The sequence below is a fragment of the Ranitomeya variabilis genome, chromosome 5, assembly GCF_051348905.1.
Source record: "Ranitomeya variabilis isolate aRanVar5 chromosome 5, aRanVar5.hap1, whole genome shotgun sequence".
Classification (NCBI taxonomy): domain Eukaryota; kingdom Metazoa; phylum Chordata; class Amphibia; order Anura; family Dendrobatidae; genus Ranitomeya; species Ranitomeya variabilis.
In genome coordinates this window covers 677,416,343-677,435,589 of record NC_135236.1, presented here as the reverse complement: position 1 = coordinate 677,435,589, position 19,247 = coordinate 677,416,343, and the positions used below count along the sequence as shown (strand labels likewise).

General features: G+C 47.8%; 3 protein-coding genes across 19 annotated transcripts in view; 1 reads left to right on the top strand and 2 right to left on the bottom strand.

The window, feature by feature from the left end:
• The first annotated feature begins 4 nt into the window (after positions 1–4).
• Positions 5–7,963, top strand: CYB5R3 (cytochrome b5 reductase 3). The gene is made up of 9 exons (XM_077266933.1): positions 5–162; positions 4,933–5,064; positions 5,143–5,215; positions 5,289–5,395; positions 5,534–5,663; positions 5,743–5,826; positions 6,065–6,150; positions 6,790–6,889; positions 7,337–7,963. Exons 1-9 carry the CDS (start codon positions 142–144, stop codon positions 7,507–7,509), a joined length of 906 nt encoding a protein of 301 aa, XP_077123048.1. The 5' UTR covers positions 5–141; the 3' UTR covers positions 7,510–7,963.
• Positions 7,964–11,934: 3,971 nt separating this feature from the next.
• REP15 (RAB15 effector protein) lies at positions 11,935–12,967 on the bottom strand. The gene has a single exon (XM_077261395.1). The coding sequence runs from the start codon at positions 12,885–12,887 to the stop codon at positions 12,168–12,170; it is 720 nt and encodes a 239-aa protein (XP_077117510.1). The 5' UTR covers positions 12,888–12,967; the 3' UTR covers positions 11,935–12,167.
• A 2,397-nt stretch (positions 12,968–15,364) lies between these two features.
• The window catches only part of PPFIBP1 (PPFIB scaffold protein 1), a 68,608-nt gene continuing 64,725 nt past the window's right edge, over positions 15,365–19,247 (bottom strand). For 15 of the 17 annotated variants that reach the window (XM_077266930.1, XM_077266922.1, XM_077266925.1 and 12 more), the window contains 2 exons: positions 16,819–16,884; positions 15,365–16,710 (listed from right to left, as the gene is read on the bottom strand). In XM_077266930.1, the coding sequence (XP_077123045.1) occupies positions 16,624–16,710; positions 16,819–16,884 (153 nt within the window). In that variant the 3' untranslated portion in view covers positions 15,365–16,623. The remainder of the gene's footprint in view (positions 16,711–16,818; positions 16,885–19,247) is intronic. The other 2 variants (XM_077266932.1, XM_077266931.1) reach the window with 1 other exon arrangement.

Genomic DNA, 19,247 nt, shown 5'->3' with positions numbered 1-19,247 from the left:
GGATTATGATTGGCAGCGCACTGAGCCAATCAGGGCTCGGTGGGCGGGGCCAGACAGACATCTCGGCCGAGTTCTGCATTAGAACGTTCAGTTGTATTTTTGCATCTTTCCTGGAGTCGGCGCCGCGCAGTCACCGGCCACATGGGGGCGCACATCAGCACGGTGAGCGGGAGCACAGCGCGGGGGACACGGGGCGGCGGCGGCCACGAGGCCTGGATGGGTGTGACCGCTGCGCTGTCTGGGCTCAAGAGGTTCTGCAGCAGCCGCACCCACCCCTGGCCTTAGCGCTTATAGGCCCAGATCGGGCAGATGAGGGTGGGGGTCCTGGTGTAGCCCCCAGTGTTGGGGTCCGGTGACGGGGGGGGGGGGAGTGTGCAGGCCCCGTTACTGGACCGTGTACGTAATATGCTAATGAGGCATAAGTACCAGTGGGCGGTCCTGACCTGTGGTGACCTCTCCTGCCCCGAACCACGCCCCTTTGTCTTAATTGGCCGAGCAGCATTTAAATTCAGCATGTGCAGCGTGTCCCCCCCCCTCTGTCCTGTGCGGGGCCCCCCCGTCCCCCCCGTCCCCCCTCTGTCCTGTGTCGGGCGCCCCCAAAAGCCCCCCCCCTCTGTCCGCTGCGGGAGCTCGCTACATACAGATTTATACAGCCACCACTAGAGGGAGTTCACTACATACAGATTTATACAGCCACCACTAGAGGGAGCTCACTACATACAGATTTATACAGCCACCACTAGAGGGAGCTCACTACATACAGATTTATACAGCCATCACTAGAGGGAGCTCACTACATACAGATTTATACAGTCCCCACTAGAGGGAGCTCACTACATACAGATTTATACAGCCACCACTAGAGGAAGATCACTACATACAGATTTATACAGTCCCCACTAGAGGGAGCTCACTACATACAGATTTATACAGCCACCACTAGAGGGAGCTCACTACATACAGATTTATACACAGTCACCACTAGAGGGAGCACACTACATACAGATTTATACAGTCACCACTAGAGGGAGCTCACTACATACAGATTTATACAGCCACCACTAGAGGGAGCTCACTACATACAGATTTATACAGTCACCACTAGAGGGAGCTCACTACATACAGATTTATACAGTCACCACTAGAGGGAGCTCACTACATACAGATTTATACAGCCACCACTAGAGGGAGCTCACTACATACAGATTTATACACAGTCACCACTAGAGGGAGCACACTACATACAGATTTATACAGCCACCACTAGAGGGAGCTCACTGCATACAGATGTATACAGTCACCACTAGAGAGAGCTCACTACATACAGATTTATACAGCCACCACTAGAGGGAGCTCACTACATACAGATTTATATATACAGCCACCACTAGAGGGAGCTCACTACATACAGATTTATACAGCCACCACTAGAGGGAGCACACTACATACAGATTTATACAGCCACCACTAGAGGGAGATCACTACATACAGATTTATACAGCCACCACTAGAGGGAGCTCACTACATACAGATTTATACAGCCACCACTAGAGGGAGCTTGCTACATACAGATTTATACAGCCACCACTAGAGGGAGCTCACTACATACAGATTATACAGCCACCACTAGAGGGAGCTCACTACATACAGATTTATACAGCACCACTAGAGGGAGCTCACTACATACAGATTTATACAGCCACCACTAGAGGGAGCTCACTACATACAGATTATACAGCCACCACTAGAGGGAGCTCACTACATACAGATTTATACAGCACCACTAGAGGGAGCTCACTACATACAGATTTATACAGTCACCACTAGAGGGAGCTCACTATATATAGATTTATACAGCCACCACTAGAGGGAGCTCACTACATACAGATTTATACAGCCATCACTAGAGGGAGCTCACTACATACAGATTTATACAGCCACCACTAGAGGGAGCTCACTACATACAGATTTATACACAGTCACCACTAGAGGGAGCACACTACATACAGATTTATACAGCCACCACTAGAGGGAGCTCACTACATACAGATTTATATATACAGCCACCACTAGAGGGAGCTCACTACATACAGATTTATACAGCCACCACTAGAGGGAGCACACTACATACAGATTTATACAGCCACCACTAGAGGGAGATCACTACATACAGATTTATACAGCCACCACTAGAGGGAGCTCGCTACATACAGATTTATACAGCCACCACTAGAGGGAGCTCGCTACATACAGATTATACAGCCACCACTAGAGGGAGCTCACTACATACAGATTTATACAGCCACCACTAGAGGGAGCTCACTACATACAGATTTATACAGTCACCACTAGAGGGAGCTCACTATATATAGATTTATACAGCCACCACTAGAGGGAGCTCACTACATACAGATTTATACAGCCACCACTAGCGGGAGCTCACTATATAGATTTATACAGCCACCACTAGAGGGAGCTCACTACATACAGATTTATACAGCCATCACTAGAGGGAGCTCACTACATACAGATGTATACAGTCACCACTAGAGGGAGCTCACTACATACAGATTTATACAGCCACCACTAGAGGGAGCTCACTACATACAGCTCCTGTAGTAGTCAGTAGAAACAGCTAGCTCCCTCTAGTGGTGGCTGCTCACTTTGCTGGTAATTCTATATTTCTTCAGTCTCCATTGTAGAAGGTATTTTCAGTTAATGGCATGAGGCGTTCAGGAAAGTCTTGAACATCCAACAACTGGAGGACACTTGTGATTATGACCTTTCCTGTATATTGCAGAGGAGGCCGAGCGGCCCCCACTGCTCAGAGGATTGGGACAGCTCATGGTTTCCACATAGTGAAGGCCCTGACTGAAGAATGTGAAAAATCAGGGGACGGGAAGTCTGTGCTGAGTCACACAAGTGAGACAAAATACGGGGGCGGACAGATCCTAAAATACACTGCTCCAAAAAATAAAGGGAACACTTAAACAACAGAATCTAACTCCAAGTAAATCAAACTTGTGTGAAATCAAACTGTCCACTTAGGAAATAACACTGATTGACAATCGATTTCACATGCTGTTGTGCAAATGGAATAGACAACAGATGGAAATTATTGGCAATTATCAAGACACCCTCAATAAAGGAGTGGTTCTGCAGGTGGGGACCACAGACCACATCTCAGTACCAATGCTTTCTGGCAGATGTTTTGGTCACTTTTGAATGTTGGTTGTGCTTTCACACTCGTGGTAGCATGAGATGGACTCTACAACCCACACAAGTGACTCAGGTAGTGCAGCTCATCCAGGATGGCACATCAATGCGAGCTGTGGCAAGAAAGTTTGCTGTGTCTGTCAGCGTAGTGTCCAGATGCTGGAGGCGCTACCAGGAGACAGGCCAGTACACCAGGAGATGTGGAGGGGGCCGTAGGAGAACAACAACCCAGCAGCAGGACCGCTACCTCAGCCTTTGTACAAGGAGGAACAGGAGGAGCACTGCCAGAGCCCTGCAAAATGACCTCCAGCAGGCCACAAATGTGCATGTGTCTGCACAAACGGTTAGAAACCGACTCCATGAGGATGGTCTGAGGGCCCGACGTCCACAGATGGGGGTTGTGCTCACAGCCCAACACCGTGCAGGACGCTTGGCATTTGCCATAGAACACCAGGATTGGCAAATTCGCCACTGGTGCCCTGTGCTCTTCACAGATGAAAGCAGGTTCACACTGAGCACATGTGACAGACGTGACAGAGTCTGGAGACGCCATGGAGAGCGATCTGCTGCCTGCAACATCCTTCAGCATGACCGGTTTGGCAGTGGGTCAGTAATGGTGTGGGGTGGCATTTCTTTGGAGGGCCGCACAGCCCTATATGTAGCCTGACTGCCATTAGGTACCGAGATGAGATTCTCAGGCCCCTTGTGAGACCATATGCTGGTGCGGTTGGCCCTGGGCTCCTCCTAATGCAGGACAATGTTAGACCTCATGTGGCTGGAGTGTGTCAGCAGTTCCTGCACGATGAAGGCATTGAAGCTATGGACTGGCCCGCCCGTTCCCCAGACCTGAATCCGATTAAGCACATCTGGGACATCATGTCTCGCACCATCCACCAACGTCAAGTTGCATCAGACTGTCCAGGAGTTGGCGGATGCTTTAGTCCAGGTCTGGGAGGAGATCCCTCAGGAGACCATCCGCCGCCTCATCAGGAGCATGCCCAGGCGTTGGAGGGAGGTCATACAGGCACGTGGAGGCCACACACATGACTGAGCATCATTTCGTTTTCTTGAGGCATTTCCACTTAAGTTGGATCAGCCTGTAACTTCATTTTCCACTTTGATTTTGAGCATCATTCCAACTGCAGACCTCAATGGGATGTTAATTTTGATTTACATTGATAATTGTTATGTTTTATTGTTCTGAACACATTCCACTATGCAATGAATAAAGATTTACAACTGGAATATTTCATTCAGTGATATCTAGGATGTGGGATTTTAGTGTTCCCTTTATTTTATTGAGCAGTGTGTATCCACTGCAGAATAGTGAGTGCAGCTCTGGAGTATAATACAGGATGTAACTCAGGATCAGTAATGTAATGTATGTACACAGTGACTGCACCAGCAGAATAGTGAGTGCAGCTCTGGGGTATAATACAGGATGTAACTCAGGATCAGTAATGTAATGTATGTACACAGTGACTGCACCAGCAGAATAGTGAGTGCAGCTCTGGGGTATAATACATGATGTAACTCAGGATCAGTAATGTAATGTATGTACACAGTGACTGCACCAGCAGAATAGTGAGTGCAGCTCTGGGGTATAATACAGGCTATGTGATGGCTCTTGTACATTTGGTGTTTCCGCTCTCGTAGTTCTGCAGTTTTCTTGTCTGTTCTGGCTGTTGCTCGGTTAACGCTGCCGCTCTCTTGCAGTTGGGTCGGGTCGTTACTTATCCTTTCTACATCGTCTTTGCGATCTTCAGGAGACTTTTCGGGAAGCCGCCTCCGGCCATCACCTTGGAGAGCGCGGATGTGAAATACCCGCTGCGGCTCATCGATAAGGAGGTGAGTTCCTGATGCCGCCGGTCACATGATCGGGGTGAACGGGACAAGAATTGGCCCCATCTTGATTTCTGCCCTCAGGTCATCAGCCATGACACCCGCCGCTTCCGCTTTGCGCTGCCGTCTCCTGAACACGTCCTGGGTCTCCCCATCGGTAAGGATGAGGTGATGCCTCGGTCACTCGGGGGTTAATATGTCGGTTTGGTGACTTCTGTCGTTCCTTTCAGGGCAGCACATCTACCTGTCGGCCCGGGTGGACGGGAACCTGGTTGTCCGCCCCTACACTCCGGTGTCCAGCGACGATGAGAAGGGCTACGTGGACCTGGTGGTGAAGGTGCGGGACCTGTCGGGGGGGGTGGGACCTGTCGGGGGGGGTGGGACCTGTCGGGGGGGGTGGGACCTGTTGGGGGGTGGGACCTGTTGGGGGTGTGGCCTGTCAGCCTCATTAATCTGAGGTTTGTTTTTTTATCAGATTTATTTTAAAGGCATACACCCCAAATTTCCAGAGGGCGGCAAAATGTCTCAGTATCTAGAAGCGCTGAAGATCGGGGAGACCATCGACTTCAGGGGGCCCAGCGGGCTGCTGACCTACAGCGGGAGGGGTAATGTCCTGGCGGCCGGCGGGGGAAGGGATGCACACGAGGGGACAATCGCGATACAATTTCTCTTGGTTTCTTTAAGGAACGTTCCAGATCCGTCCTGAGAAGAAAGCTGCGGCCGTCACCAAGAAGGTTCAGCAGCTGGGAATGATCGCCGGGGGCACAGGTATAAAGGGGCCGAGCTGGGACTACAACTCTCATCATGTGACCTCTTCATCCGTCCTCTGATCTGCAGAGTTCTCAGACTAGACCTGAGGGGTGTGGCTAATGCAGATACATCCCGGTGTGGTGGATGGTGATTGGCTGTCAGTCTGTGCCCCGCCCCCGCTTAAGGAGACTTTTACTGACCGTCCCCCTGGGATCGCGAATGGTGGCTGATGATCGGCATCTTCTCTCCTCTGCAGGGATCACCCCCATGCTGCAGCTCATCCGCGCCGTCATGAAGGACAAAGATGACCGCACTGTCTGCTACCTGCTGTTTGCTAATCAGGTCTGTATGACCGGCAGCCATGAGGGTGGAGGAGGGGATGGTGCTGTGATTGTGGGGGGGGATGCAGTGACTATTGTTGGGGTGGGGAGGATGCTGCTGTGACCAATAGTAGGGGTACTGCTGTTGGCAGGTGGTGTGTCCCAGTGCGGCCCCTCTGTCTCTGGCTCGTTACCCCTCTGTCTCTGGCTCGTTACCCCTCTGTCTCTGGCTCGTTACCCCTCTGTCTCTGGCTCGTTACCCCTCTGTCTCTGGCTCGTTACCCCTCTGTCTCTGGCTCGTTACCCCTCTGTCTCTGGCTCGTTACCCCTCTGTCTCTGGCTCGTTACCCCTCTGTCTCTGGCTCGTTACCCCTCTGTCTCTGGCTCGTTACCCCTCTGTCTCTGGCTCGTTACCCCTCTGTCTCTGGCTCGTTACCCCTCTGTCTCTGGCTCGTTACCCCTCTGTCTCTGGCTCGTTACCCCTCTGTCTCTGGCTCGTTACCCCTCTGTCTCTGGCTCGTTACCCCTCTGTCTCTGGCTCCGTACCCTTAGGATAGTGATCATGCGTGTATTACCTTCCAGTTCCACCCAGAGTTCCTCTCCGGGTTGAGCTGCAGCTCTGGCTGTGACTGGAGTCGGTCACTTTTCTGGCTTCTTTCAGGCGGAGAAGGACATCCTGCTGCGGGACGAGCTGGAGGAGATCCGGACCGTCCACCCGGGCAGATTCAAGCTGTGGTACACGTTGGATCGGGCCCCTGAAAGTAAGAGCCTCCATCACCCTGTGCTGCTGATACTGCAGGACTACATCTCCCAGCATTCTCACCCCAGTTGCTGGCTATCAGGGCATTCTGGGAGTTGTAGTTTTCCGCTGCCGGGGCCAGTGTAGGTTTATCGTATACTTTCCTATACAATTTATTTGTTTTTCCCCCATGTCTGAGATCTCTGCTTGCTGTCAGTGAGTGAAGCTTCAGTGTCGCACAGCTGAGGGTTTGCTCCAGTGGACCGGGCTGCTGCTGTTACACAGCTGAGGGTTTGTTACGTTACCTCTCATGGATGGGGTCAGACGAGGCTCGATGTCCTCGTTCACAGACGGCAGAGATCTGAGTGTCACTGTATTTCTATAGTTTTCCCTTTTTTCTCCACGAGCTGTGATCCCGTGTGGCCACCAGGGGGCGCCGTCCACCATTCTCATGATCTCGTCCCTCCAGGTTGGGATTACAGCCAGGGCTTCGTCAATGAGGACATGATCCGCTCCTTTATGCCCCCGCCCGGGGACGACGTGCTGGTCCTGATGTGCGGACCACCCCCCATGATCCAGTACGCCATCAACCCCAGCCTGGACAAGCTGAACTACCCCCAGGACCGCAGATTTGCCTACTAGACGCCATGCTTTACCGGAAAGGCGAAGCCATCGTGTGACCGAGCGCGGCAGACCGTCGCCTCCGTTCTGGCATCCTTCTGACTGGTGCCGTCAGCGGGGGGCTGCCATGTATCCATAGGTGGGAGGTGTCTTAAAGGGGCGGGTGTTATGTACTAGGTAGGTGATGTTTTGGGGTTCAGTCGGCACTTGACCAGACCACAGTAAGGACTTGTGTAAATGAAAGTGCCAGCTGGGAGTTGTAGTCCTACTTTTACAACTGTGTACAGTATTCGATGCAACACTAAGGAAAGTGGACGCGCGTCGGGGGGATTGTCCTGCTCTCGTCACAATGTGCCTGTATCTGCTTCTTACCCCCCCTGCACTCCTCTTATCTGCACTATCCCCCTTTTTCGCTTCGTTACCTTTCCGTGTACAATGTATTTTTTATTCTTCATCAATACAAGAAGGACTTTAATCTCCGTCTCCTTATTATTACATTTCCCCCGGGATCATCTCCTGTGACCATATTCAGCCACTAGAGGGCACTAATAGACTAATAACAGATATTTTGGGTGTCTGGCCCTTTAAAAGTAAAGCATAAAAAGTTTGAATTTTGGTCACATCCAAATTAAAGGGGTTCAGTGATCTGCTGTAATCTATGGACAGATGGTTACAAGTGTTCAGTTTCCCTACAGCGCCTCTAGAGGAGAAAGGAAGAAGTACAATTGGCAATAAAAATGAGCAGAGTCAAGGGGGTCCTAGAGCAAAGACCACTGAAAAGTAGAATTTACTAAAAAGGTCCCTTTAATAATAAAGTACAGCAGCGATTTGTGCTTCTGTAATGGTGGCAACAGACAATAGAAACAGTAGTGTCAAAATGTAACCGGACACAACAATGGAGTCATGTGATGCTGCCGTGTGCACCGCAAGGTGAGAAAGGCCCCAAACCAGGAAGAGCCGCTGCTTTACTAATACAAAGCTCCAAATCCTCCCTGGGGATAATTATGAGTCTATATTCCTGCAGCCACCACTAGGGGGAGCTCCCTGTATACAGAGATACATGATAAGATCCTGTCTGCAGTCACCACTAGGGGGAGCTCTCTGTATACAGAGATACATGATAAGATCCTGTCTGCAGTCACCACTAGGGGGAGCTCCCTATATACAGAGATACATGATAAGATCCTGTCTGCAGCCACCACTAGGGGGAGCTCCCTGTATACAGAGATACATGATAAGATCCTGTCTGCAGCCACCACTAGGGGGAGCTCCCTGTATACAGAGATACATGATAAGATCCTGTCTGCAGTCACCACTAGGGGGAGCTCTCTGTATACAGAGATACATGATAAGATCCTGTCTGCAGCCACCACTAGGGGGAGCTCCCTGTATACAGAGAAACATGATAATATCCTGTCTGCAGCCACCACTAGGGGGAGCTCCCTGTTTACAGAGATACATGATAAGGTTCTGTCTGTAGCCACCACTAGGGGGAGCTCCCTGTATACAGAGATACATGATAATATCCTGTCTGCAGCCACCACTAGGGGGAGCTCCCTGTTTACAGAGATACATGATAAGGTTCTGTCTGTAGCCACCACTAGGGGGAGCTCCCTGTATACAGAGATACATGATAATATCCTGTCTGCAGCCACCACTAGGGGGAGCTCCCTGTTTACAGAGATACATGATAAGGTTCTGTCTGTAGCCACCACTAGGGGGAGCTCCCTGTATACAGAGATACATGATAAGATCCTGTCTGCAGCCACCACTAGGGGGAGCTTCCTGTATACAGAGATACATGATAAGATCCTGTCTGCAGTCACCACTAGGGGGAGCTCCCTGTATACAGAGATAAATAATAAGATCCTGTCTGCAGCCACCACTAGGGGGAGCTCCCTGTATACAGAGATACATGATAAGATCCTGTCTGCAGCCACCACTAGGGGGAGCTCCCTGTATACAGAGATACATGATAAGATCCTGTCTGCAGTCACCACTAGGGGGAGCTCCCTGTATACAGAGATACATGATAATATTCTGTCTGCAGCCACCACTAGGAGGAGCTCCCTGTATACAGAGATACATGATAAGATCCTGCCTGCAGCCACCACTAGGGGGAGCTCCCTGTATACAGAGATAAATAATAAGATCCTGTCTGCAGTCACCACTAGGGGGAGCTCCCTGTATACAGAGATACATGATAAGATCCTGTCTGCAGCCACCACTAGGGGGAGCTCCCTGTATACAGAGATACATGATAAGATCCTGTCTGCAGCCACCACTAGGGGGAGCTCTCTGTATACAGAGATACATAAGATCCTGTCTGCAGCCACCACTAGGGGGAGCTCCCTGTATACAGAGATACATGATAAGATCCTGTCTGCAGCCACCACTAGGGGGAGCTCCCTGTATACAGAGATACATGATAATATCCTGTCTGCAGCCACCACTAGGGGGAGCTCCCTGTATACAGAGATACATGATAAGATCCTGTCTGCAGCCACCACTAGGGGGAGCTCCCTGTGTACAGAGATACATGATAAGATCCTGTCTGCAGCCACCACTAGGGGGAGCTCCCTGTATACAGAGATACATGATAAGATCCTGTCTGCAGCCACCACTAGGGGGAGCTCTCTGTATACAGAGATACATAAGATCCTGTCTGCAGCCACCACTAGGGGGAGCTCCCTGTATACAGAGATATATAAGATAAGATTCTGTCTGCAGCCACCACTAGGGGGAGCTCCCTGTATACAGAGATAATGATAAGATCCTGTCTGCAGCCACCACTAGGGGGAGCTCCCTGTGTACAGAGATACATGATAAGATCCTGTCTGCAGCCACCACTAGGGGGAGCTCCCTGTATACAGAGATACGTGATAAGATCCTGTCTGCAGCCACCACTAGGGGGAGCTCCCTGTATACAGAGATAATGATAAGATCCTGTCTGCAGCCACCACTAGGGGGAGCTCCCTGTGTACAGAGATACATGATAAGATCCTGTCTGCAGCCACCACTAGGGGGAGCTCCCTGTATACACAGATACATGATAAGATCCTGTCTGCAGCCACCACTAGGGGGAGCTCCCTGTATACACAGATACATGATAAGATCCTGTCTGCAGCCACCACTAGGGGGAGCTCCCTGTGTACAGAGATACATGATAAGATCCTGTCTGCAGCTACCACTAGGGGGAGCTCCCTGTATATAGAGATACATGATAAGATCCTGTCTGCAGCCACCACTAGGGGGAGCTCCCTGTATACAGAGATACATTATAAGATACTGTCTATTGTCACCACTAGGGGGAGCTCCCTGTGTACAGAGAGTACAGAGATACATGATAAGATCCCGACTGCAGCCACCACTAGGGGGAGCTCCCTGTATACAGAGATACATGATAAGATCCTGTCTGCAGCCACCACTAGGGGGAGCTCCCTGTATACAGAGATACATGATAAGATCCTGTCTGCAGTCACCACTAGGGGGAGCTCCCTGTATACAGAGATACATGATAAGATCCTGTCTGCAGTCACCACTAGGGGGAGCTCCCTGTATACAGAGATACATGATAAGATCCTGTCTGCAGTCACCACTAGGGGGAGCTCCCTATATACAGAGATACATGATAGGATCCTGTCTGCAGTCACCACTAGGGGGAGCTCCCTGTACACAGAGATACATGATAAGATCCTGTCTGCAGTCACCACTAGGGGGAGCTCCCTGTATACAGAGATACATGATAAGATCCTGTCTGCAGCCACCACTAGGGGGAGCTCCCTGTATACAGAGATACATGATAAGATCCTGTCTGCAGTCACCACTAGGGGGAGCTCCCTGTATACAGAGATACATGATAAGATCCTGTCTGCAGCCACCACTAGGGGGAGCCCCCTGTATACAGAGATACATGATAAGATTCTTTCTGCAGCCACCACTAGGGGGAGGTCCCTGTATACAGAGATACATGATAAGACCTGAGGTTTGGCTACTATACACACCAGTGTCCATCTGCAGTCAGAAGATGGTAATCGCAGCATGCTTCCAGCAATGAAGGGGTGTCCGGATGTCTGCTATAGCAATATCTGGGTGTGTAAAGCATGGCGGCCGCAGGTATCGTGAGATGGCAAAACTCAGATATAAGGCTAATCCCAGTGCGCAATACTTTGCTAATACCCAGACATTTCGTGCAGATAAATGTATGTCTGACCCTCTGTGAGCGGAGCTGCACATCTTCCTGTGCTGGATAGTTAGTTGCAATGTATCAGGCTGGAACACAAAGTGGACAGGACAGGTCATCAGCCGCGGCATCGGACAGAGCGGTTGTCAGCTGCGGCATCGGACAGAGCGGTTGTCAGCTCCGGCATCGGACAGAGCGGTTGTCAGCTCCGGCATCGGACAGAGCGGTTGTCAGCTCCGGCATCGGACAGCGGTTGTCAGCTCCGGCATTGGACAGAGCAGTTGTCAGCTGCGGCATCGGTCGGAGCGGTTGTCAGCTCCTGCATTGGACAGAGCAGTTGTCAGCTGCGGCATCGGTCGGAGCGGTTGTCAACTGCGGCATCGGACAGCGCGGTTGTCAGCTCCGGCATCGGACAGCGCGGTTGTCAGCTGCGGCATTGGTCAGAGCGGTTGTCAGCTGCGGCATCGGTCGGAGCGGTTGTTTCGAGTCCCGGTGACTATAGGAAGTTGATGTAGACTTTGCCGATGTTCCTCTGGCCGTTCCTCCTGGACATACAGGCATCCAGCAGGTCCCGGGTGGGCAGGAAGGTGTCGGTGTCCAGGATGTACTGCTGCAGGGCGCGCTCTCCGGGGGCGCCATTCTTCTTCTCCTTGCTGACGCTCTCCAGTAAGATCCCGCGAATGTCCTTAGGTTTCTCGGCTGATCCGAACACCATGAAGAGCCCCAGGCAGTCTGGGCCGACCAGTCGGCAGAACTCCTCCAGCTTCTCGTAGCGGCTGCGCTCCTTGTAGGAGTCGGTGAGTTGGATCTCCTTCAGGGCCCCCAGGTGGACGGTGTCGGGGTCCCCTCGGCCATCGTCGGTGAAGTCAGACATCTGCAGCGCCTGGACGGCGATCTGGAGCCGCACCGACCGGTCGGGACCCAGCAGTGTCCAGATCCAGTCCACCCCGAAGAGCGCGGCCTGCTGCGCGGTCATCTTGCTGGTGCGGATCCGCTCCTCCACACTCTTCTCCACGCAGAAGGTGATGAAGTCCACCAGGAAGATGTCCGTCAGGGTCTCCGTGGTCGGACGCAGCGTCCCGTGAGGGTCCTGGAATCCCAGGTAGTGGCGGAGCTTGTGCGAGGCGTGCACCACTCCCTGGCTGAAGACCTCGCACACAATGTCCGCCTTCTCCAGTGGTGGGACGATCACGGGGCCGGAGGGCGTCTGCCCCATGACGGTCAGATCGGAGGAGCAGCTGTGCACTGCCAGCGGGACAGGTGATGATGGTGGGCGGGGACGACAGCTGCCGCCGCACCTGCCGGAACCAGACCGACAACTTTCCCACAGAGAAAATTAAAGGGGCGGATGTCATAACGGAGCAAAGTGTGAACTGAAGGCTGTGAAAACTGGTGTGAAACTGCAGCTCCAACCCATTCACTTGTGTGCATGCGATACCAAACGCAGCCTGAGGATAAAGGGGGCGCTGATGCTTTCTTATATATATTCTCTCCCTTCAAGCTGGAGTTAAATTAACAAGTGAAAACTGTCACTTTAAATTAATGGATGCCCCATTCCTCTCTGAGGGGCGAGGGCAGAAGTGTAAGTTTCCAAAATGGTCCAAAAACAAACTACCGTTTTATGTATGCAGCTCCATGTGTTACCATGGTTACCGGCTATGTCATAAAATCCTAGAATGTTAGAGCTGGAAAGTCCTTGTGTCCGACCCCCGGCTCAATACAGGAGTCACTAAACCATCCCAGACAGATGTCTGTCCAGCCTCTGTGTGAAGACTTCCATTGAAGGAGAACTCGCCACCTCTCGTGGCCGCCTGTTCCACTCATTGATCACCCTCACTGACAAAAAAGTTATTTCTAATCTCTACTCTGTATCTTCTCCCTTTCAGTTTCCTTCCATTGCTTCTTTTTCAGAATGTGGTACCCAGAACTGGACACAGTATTCCAGATGAGGCCTGACCAAGGAGAATTACTTCACATGATCCAGACTCTATGCTTCTCTTAATACATCCTAGAACTGTGTTTGCCTTTCTTACTGCTGCATCACACTGTGCAGTCTGTGATCTATTAGTATACCTAAGTCTTTTTCTCACGTGCTGTTGCTTAGTTCTATTCCTCCATTTCTTTAGATGTAATTTTCGTTTTCCTTGCCCTGATGTATATAATCTTGCATTTTTCCGATAAATTCCATTCTATTAGTCACTGCCCAATGTTCAAGCTTATCTAGATCCTTCTGAATCCTCTGTCTTCTTTAGTGTTAGCTATCCCTCCTAGCTTTGCATCATCTGCAAATCTGATTAGTTTACATTCAGTTCCCTTATCTAGATCATTTATAAAAATGTTGAACACTGGGCCAGTACAGAGCATTGTGGTTCCCCACTTGAAACACTCTTCCAAATTGGATATGCAACCATTTATTACCCGTCTTTGAGTACGATCACTGAGCCAGTTATGAATCCACCTAACCGTAGCCTTGTCAATCCCATACTTGGTCATTTTCTAATAAGGATAGTATGAAATACTTTATCAAAAGCTTTGCTGAAGTCGAGATATACTATACCGCATATCCCTGATCCACCCAGTCAGTGATTCCACCATAAAAAATTTTAGCTTAGTCTGGCGTGACTTGTTTGCTACAAACCCTTGCTGGCTCTGGTTAATTACTGTATTCTTATCCAAGTACCTGGCGTGTAATTTCCTGGTACAGAAGTAAGGCTCACTGGCCTGTAATTTCCAGGTCTAGAAGGCTCACACTGGCCTGATTTTCCTGGTATAGAAGTAAGGCTCACTGGCCTGTAATTTCCTGGTACAGAATGCTCACTGCCATGTAATTTCCAGGTCTAGAAGTAAGGCTCACTGCCCAGTAATTTCCTGGTCTAGAAGGCTCACAATGGCCTGATTTTCCTGGTATAGAAGTAAGGCTCACAGGCCTGTAATTTCCTGGTACAGAAGTAAGGCTCACTGGCCTGTAATTTCCTGGTACAGAAGGCTCACTGGCCTGTAATTTCCTGGTATAGAAGTAAGGCTCACTGCCCAGTAATTTCCTGGTCCAGAAGGCTCACACTGGCCTGATTTTCCTGGTATAGAAGTAAGGCTCACTGGCCTGAAATTTTCTGGCTCTGTCTTTCATTTTTTGAACATAGGGACAACATTTGCCCTTCTCCAATCTTCTGGGACTTCTCCTGTGCTCCAGGAGTTTTGAAAGATTCTGGCTAGTGGTTCTACAAATTCCTCTGCTAACTCTTTTAGTCCCCTAGGATGTAATTCACTGGACCAGGAGATGTAAATTAGCTTACTAATTGTACTTGGGACAGGATGAGGCAGAGGGAAGAGTTACAGGGTTGGAAACTGTCACCGATGGGCCGGTGGTGATTGCTGTGACAAGTTATAATATCAAAACTTCACCCCTACCCAAAAGTAATGACACCCCCTTTAACTAATTGCAAACCCCCATGCCATCAGAAAATGCGTTTTAGTGTTTCCTACTGGACAGGAGCACAGAGTATTTCAGGATGGGACCACGTGGATCTTGTAAGAAGTCACAGTCTGTGTTAAAGGTTCTCGGCAGCACAGAGTATTTCAGCAGAGTGTGTGTGATGCTCGATGTTCATGTTTTTATCGATATATAATCAAAAGTGGCTGATAACAGAGAGAGGTAGATGACTAAAGCAAATAGGAGTGACCCGCAGAGACGCCTCCTAGATAAACATAAGCTTTTATTACATGACACAGACGGACGCGATAACATCTGATCTCAGTTACTGTAGTGTTATAACAACCTCCGGGGGCCGCGCCTCCATCCCCAATAACCTGCGGAGTCAGTGCCGCGCCTCCCGTCCTGCACCCCCCCCCCCCCCACGATCATCATAAATTAACATAGAAGCATAAATATCAGCAGAAGATGCAGCCGCCCCCCCACGACATAAAGGGCCAGCAGCCGCGCAGGTGGTTAATGGAACATAAGAGCGCTGCCCCTTTAAATAATAAAAATATATAAAAAAGAATCCTCAGTAACTGTGGCGCCCCCTGCTGGAAAGTTGCGAAAACTTTTAATAAACTTTTGATTGTTCAGGACGACCCCCCAGGACTGAGATTTTCCTTATTTATAGGGCACAAATGTTTTATTCTCCCTTCCCCCCAACACTGACTAAGACCCGGAACCCTCCGTAGGCACAGCCCGCCCCCTCCAGAACCCAGCTGGCACGTAAACTGGAAATACTGGTATAGAAAACTAGAGCTATGGGTTTTTTTCCCCGTAAAATTTTTCTCTTTTTTTTTTTCACACTTTAAATAGAAAATTTGTATAAAAAGTAACAGCGCCATAAATCGTGAGTATCAAAACTGCAAAGGGTTAAAATGAAGAAAAAAAAACACAACAACGCCACTCTTAGCCACGTGGATGTGTCTGGTATTGCAAGCTCTCCTGCATAAAATGGGACTGAGCTGCAATACCACAAGCTGCCACATGGGGGCGAGTAAAAAATACAATCTGACAGCTCCACACTCCTCCTAGTGGCCATGTGGGGTACTGCAGCTGTCCTAAAATTGGGACTCAGATGCAATATCAGATACAGCCACATGGAGAAAAAGGTAAAAAAGGTGTGGGGGGATCATAATAATGAAGAAAAGCGCTGTTAAACAACTCCTCCCACCCCTTTAATTATGGCAGTATAACCCATTGTATAAGTTAGCGCTGTTCCAATACATTCCCCTCTGCAGCCACTAGAGGGTGCTGTGGTACAATAGTTATTAGTCACTGACTATATACTACCCATAGCAGGGGCACCGACACCCTCCGCTGCACAACAGAGGGGCTGGCGGTCATTTTTATTATCACTTTTAAAGGCACATTCTCCCCTCCCCCCCTGAACACTGAGCGTAAAAACAGTGACGCAAAAAATAACATTTATAGATCCATAAACACAAGTAATAAAGATGGCGGCCGGAGCGCAAAGTCACACGTTGGAGTCGTCGTCTGTGATGCTGGCGCTGGGGGATCTGGCGGAGTAATCCCGGAACATGTCGTCTTCCTTCAGCATGTGCTGCGGGGGAGGGAGACAAGAGGCGAAATGTGAATGCAGCTCTGGATGTGAGTGGAGCAAAAAAACATATGCTGCACATGTTATGTATGATAGCGGTATAATACTCACCGTCAGGTTATTGATGCCTTCAGAAAACGCCCCGATCTGCCGCACTGTTCCCTCCGAGTCTTCCATCTAACGGGAGAAAAACCGTAACGTTATCCAAGGTGGGCAGTATTATAGTAGTTATATTCTTGTACATAGGGACAGTATTATAGTAGTTATATTCCTGTACATAGAGGCAGTATTATAGTAGTTATATTCCTGTACATAGGGGCAGTATTATAGTAGTTATATTCTTGTACATAGGGGCAGTATTATAGTAGTTATATTCCTGTACATAGAGGCAGTATTATAGTAGTTATATTCTTGTACATAGGAGCAGTATTATAGTAGTTATATTCTTGTACATAGGGGCAGTATTATAGTAGTTATATTCTTGTACATAGGGGCAGTATTATAGTAGTTATATTCTTGTACATAGGGGCAGTATTATAGTAGTTATATTCTTGTACATAGGGGCAGTATTATAGTAGTTATATTCTTGTACATAGGGGCAGTATTATAGTAGTTATATTCTTGTACATAGGGGCAGTATTATAGTAGTTATATTCTTGTACATAGGGGCAGTATTATAGTAGTTATATTCTTGTACATAGGGGGCAGTATTATAGTAGTTATATTCTTGTACATAGGGACAGTATTATAGTAGTTATATTCCTGTACATAGAGGCAGTATTATAGTAGTTATATTCCTGTACATAGGGGCAGTATTATAGTAGTTATATTCTTGTACATAGGGGCAGTATTATAGTAGTTATATTCCTGTACATAGAGGCAGTATTATAGTAGTTATATTCCTGTACATAGGGGCAGTATTATAGTAGTTATATTCTTGTACATAGGGGCAGTATTATAGTAGTTATATTCTTGTACATAGGGGCAGTATTATAGTAGTTATATTCTTATACATAGGGGCAGTATTATAGTAGTTATATTCTTGTACATAGGGGCAGTATTATAGTAGTTATATTCTTGTACATAGGGGCAGTATTATAGTAGTTATATTCTTGTACATAGGGGCAGTATTATAGTAGTTATATTCCTGTACATAGGGACAGTATTATAGTAGTTATATTCCTGTACATAGAGGCAGTATTATAGTAGTTATATTCCTGTACATAGGGGCAGTATTATAGTAGTTATATTCTTGTATATAGGGGCAGTATTATAGTAGTTATATTCTTATACATAGGGGCAGTATTATAGTAGTTATATTCTTGTACATAGGGGCAGTATTATAGTAGTTATATTCTTGTACATAGGGGCAGTATTATAGTAGTTATATTCTTGTACATAGGGGCAGTATTATAGTAGTTATATTCTTGTACATAGGGGCAGTATTATAGTAGTTATATTCCTGTACATAGGGACAGTATTATAGTAGTTATATTCCTGTACATAGAGGCAGTATTATAGTAGTTATATTCCTGTACATAGGGGCAGTATTATAGTAGTTATATTCTTGTACATAGGGGCAGTATTATAGTAGTTATATTCCTGTACATAGAGGCAGTATTATAGTAGTTATATTCCTGTACATAGGGGCAGTATTATAGTAGTTATATTCCTGTACATAGAGGCAGTATTATAGTAGTTATATTCCTGTACATAGGGGCAGTATTATAGTAGTTATATTCTTGTACATAGGGGCAGTATTATAGTAGTTATATTCTTGTACATAGGGGCAGTATTATAGTAGTTATATTCTTGTATATAGGGGCAGTATTATAGTAGTTATATTCTTATACATAGGGGCAGTATTATAGTAGTTATATTCTTGTACATAGGGGCAGTATTATAGTAGTTATATTCTTGTACATAGGGGCAGTATTATAGTAGTTATATTCTTGTACATAGGGGCAGTATTATAGTAGTTATATTCTTGTACATAGGGGCAGTATTATAGTAGTTATATTCTTATACATAGGGGCAGTATTATAGTAGTTATAATCTTGTACGTAGGAGCAGTATTATAGTAGTTATATTCTTGTACATAGGGGCAGTATTATAGTAGTTATATTCTTGTACATAGGGGCAGTATTATAGTAGTTATATTCCTGTACATAGGGGCAGTATTATAGTAGTTATATTCTTGTACATAGGGGCAGTGTTATAGTAGTTATATTCTTGTACATAGGGGCAGTATTATAGTAGTTATATTCTTGTACATAGGGGCAGTATTATAGTAGTTATATTCTTGTACATAGGGGCAGTATTATAGTAGTTATATTCTTATACATAGGGGCAGTATTATAGTAGTTATAATCTTGTACGTAGGAGCAGTAATATAGTAGTTATATTCTTGTACATAGGAGCAGTATTATAGTAGTTATATTCTTGTATATAGGGGGCAGTATTATAGTAGTTATATTCTTGTACATAGAGGGCAGTATTATAGTAGTTATATTCTTGTACATAGGGGGCAGAATTATAGT